Source organism: Gekko japonicus, unplaced genomic scaffold, assembly GCF_001447785.1.
Source record: "Gekko japonicus isolate JY-2015 unplaced genomic scaffold, Gekko_japonicus_V1.1 scaffold3973, whole genome shotgun sequence".
NCBI classification, from domain to species: Eukaryota; Metazoa; Chordata; class Lepidosauria; order Squamata; family Gekkonidae; genus Gekko; species Gekko japonicus.
Window position 1 is genome coordinate 104,089 of NW_015162597.1, and position 3,237 is coordinate 107,325.

The following is a 3,237-nucleotide window of genomic DNA, read 5'->3' on the forward strand; positions in this document are numbered from 1 at the left end:
TAGTATATTTGAAGGGAAAAAAACCCATCCATGGACCAATTGGCCATTCTCCCACGGGTGGGACGAGCCGTTGGAGTGCAGGCGAGGAAACGAAAGTAGTCCCAAGGTTAATGGATGAAAAGAGACACCACACAAGCAAGCTACAAGGTCAGCGATAAGGAGTAGAGGCGCCGAGGGGAATGGAATGCAGGCTTGGCTGGTACATAGGTCAAGCAAGCGAACTGAGACCCATAAACCATCGGGGTGGGCTAACACGGGTTCTGACGTAAACAAGGATTTCAAACTGTTGAACGCATCCTGGCATTCATCCGTCCATTGCAGCTTAGCTCCCGGTTTGGTCGCCTCTGGACCTTTGCCCTTGGTTTTCAATAAATCTGTGAGGGGTAAGCTGATCTGTGCAAAATTTGCCAAAATTTTCTGTAGAAATTCGAAAATCCAAGGAGGGATTGGAGCTGGTGGTGGGTGCGGGGGGCCTCCCACCCCAGCACATCTCGCACCTTCCCCGGGTCCATTTCCAACCCCTTGTTGGATATCCGATAACGGAGAAAGTCAATGGCTGTTTTGTGAAATTAACACTTGGAGAGTTTAGCAAACAGCTTGTGCAACGTCTGGAGCACCTCCCTCACCAATTTTACATGGGAGGAGAGATTGGGGGAGTACAGCAAGATATTGTCCAAGTTAATGAGGGGCCCCTTAAACAGATGTTTGTGAAGCACCTCGTTAATCAAGTTCATAAATACTCCAGGAGTGCCCAGGAGCCCACATGGCATCACCCGGTATTCAAACTGGCCCAGGGGTGTATTAAACGCCATTTTATGTTTGTCCCCCTCCCTTATGTGCACTTGAAAGTACGCATCCAGGAGGTCCAACTTGGAGAAGATTTTCCCTTTGGAAGCTTCGGCCAGCAAGTCTTTAATGAGCGACATGGGGTAGTCATTTGTAGACAAAACAGCATTCAGCCCTCTATAATCCGTACATAGCCTCAGCCCCCCATCTTTTTTCTTTCTAAACAGTACTAAGGCAGCAAACGGGGAGGAGGCTGGTCTAATAAACCCTCGAGCTAGGTTTTTGTCAATGAATTTGCAAAGCTCATCCTTCTCCGCTGGCACCATCGCGTATATGCGACCCTTAGGCAGTTTATGCCCTGGTAACAATTCGATGCTACAGTCAGAATGCCTATGAGGTGGGAGTTCGTCAGCTTCTTCCTCCTTAAATACCCTTGCCAGGTCTCAATACCAGGGGGGCCACAACAACCCAAATGACCGACATACTTTTACTCGAGGGTGAATCCGTGATAAAGTCCATGGAGATCACCTCCCACGGCCGACTCGGAGTCGGGAGAGGTTGCAGCAAACCGGGGTTTTTTCCCAGTCTGGACTTGCACATGGCGCACGTTTGACACGATTTTACAAATGCTGACAAATCCTTTTGCATCTGCGGCCACCAAAATTGTCTTTGCAGCAGCTGCAGGGACTTAACAAGCCCGGGGTGACCTGCCAATTTCGAGCCGTGTATCGCGTTCAATATTTCCCCCTGTAGAGAATTTGGGACAAATAGTTTGTTGCCACGGTACCAACACCCATCTGGTTTGACTTCCAACCCCCCTTCTGATTCCACCTCCGCCTTGTCACCTTCCGAGAAGGCAGAGATAAACCTACTGTTCCAATGGGTCTCGCCTGGTGTGGCAGGGGGGTGGAGACCAGGGTCTGGTTGCGTAGTAGGTGAGGAGGAGCTGGAATGGCTGTGTGTAGTCACCACCCTGCTGAGTTGAGGGGGCGTAAACATAGAGTGCAGAATTACCTCCTGTTGGCTGTCATGCTGAGGGAGGTGGGACAGGGCATCAGCGAGAGAGTTCGCAGAACTCGGGAAATGATGAAGGGTGAACTGAAACTTGGAAAAGAAATCAGCCCACCAGATGTCAGGATCCACAGCAAGACAATGAAGTACACGCTTCTAGGAAGGTTTTACTTTTATTGAAAAGCCATAAATGCAGTAACATGAACACTTTTAGGAATGGCAGGTTACCTATGCGCATAATAGGATATTGGGCATTTGTATGCCCCCCCCAAGCACTACCCAATTAGATAGGCTCCCGCGCACGGGCATTTGGCAGATACTCTAACGGCTGCGAAGCTGGGAAAGTAAGAAGCTCCCATGAAACCTAGACAGTACCAACTCCTCCTGCGAATTTGAGAGATATGCGTTACAGCTCAGAGGCAATTAAGCGCATGGGAAGGAATGCAAAGCAATTAGAAACATACACCACACTCAAGGCAGCCATAGCTGACATACTGCCCCCTTGAAAATCAATTCCCCCCCAATATCATGAATCTCCCGGTTATTCCGGGAGGTCTCCCGGTTTATCCGGGAACTCCCGGTGGAACTTGTGGAGCAACTGAGGGGCCCGAATATCCCCTACTTCCACCCATTCAGGGTGCTGGGGTCCAAAGTCTTTCCATTCCACCAAATACAGCAATTTTCCACGTCTGCGTTTAGAATCCAAAATCTTAGAAATCTCATAGTGTTCCTCGCCCTGATCAAAATAGGCGGTGGTACCGGACGTTCCGGACGCCAAGGACAGGACCCATAGTCTTTCTTTAGGAGGCTGAAATGAAATACAGAATGCAATTTCCTCAAGTTCTTAGGTAATTCCACATCAACCACCACCTCATTGATAACTTTGTGCACTTTAAAAGGCCCAATGTAATTCCAACCAAGTTTTCTACTCGGTCGCAACATTTGAATGTTTTTCGTAGACACATATACTGAATCGCCAGGCTGCAGAGCCCAACCCTCCACCCTTCTCTTGTCAGCCTGTGCTTTGTAAGCCTCCTTGGCCGCATCCAGAGTTTTGCACAGAAGAGGCCAAGAGTCTTACAGTCGTTTGCACCACATCCCCGCCTCCCCAGGTACCAAGTCCATGGCTCCATCCAGGAAGGGAACCGGCGGGCTGTCATAGCCATAGAGGGCTTTAAACGGGGACATCCCTGTCGACGAGTGGCAAGTGTTATTATAGCAAAATTCTGTAAGGGGCAACAAATCGTTCCAATCGTCTTGTTGATAGTTTGTAAAGCAACAGAGGTATTGTTCCAAAGTCTGATTAACCCTTTCCGTTTGACCATCAGTCTCTGGGTGATAAGCGCTACTCAAACCCCTTTCCACCCCCATAAGTTTCATCAGTTCACCCCAAAATCATGAAACGAATTGAGTGCCACAGTCGGAGATCGCCTTGGATAG

At 49.1% G+C, this 3,237-nt stretch overlaps 1 protein-coding gene across 1 annotated transcript; it reads right to left on the reverse strand.

Moving 5' to 3' along the window:
* Window positions 1-569: 569 nt before the first annotated feature.
* On the reverse strand, window positions 570-1,112 carry LOC107106333 (RNA-directed DNA polymerase homolog). The gene has a single exon (XM_015406467.1). It carries the CDS (start codon window positions 1,110-1,112, stop codon window positions 570-572), a length of 543 nt encoding a protein of 180 aa, XP_015261953.1.
* Between the last annotated feature and the right edge of the window lie 2,125 nt (window positions 1,113-3,237).

Bases quoted from the DNA above. Each gene is read 5' to 3' on its own strand.
- LOC107106333 (XM_015406467.1), bottom strand. From the start codon at position 1,112: ATGGTGCCAGCGGAGAAGGATGAGCTTTGCAAATTCATTGACAAAAAC.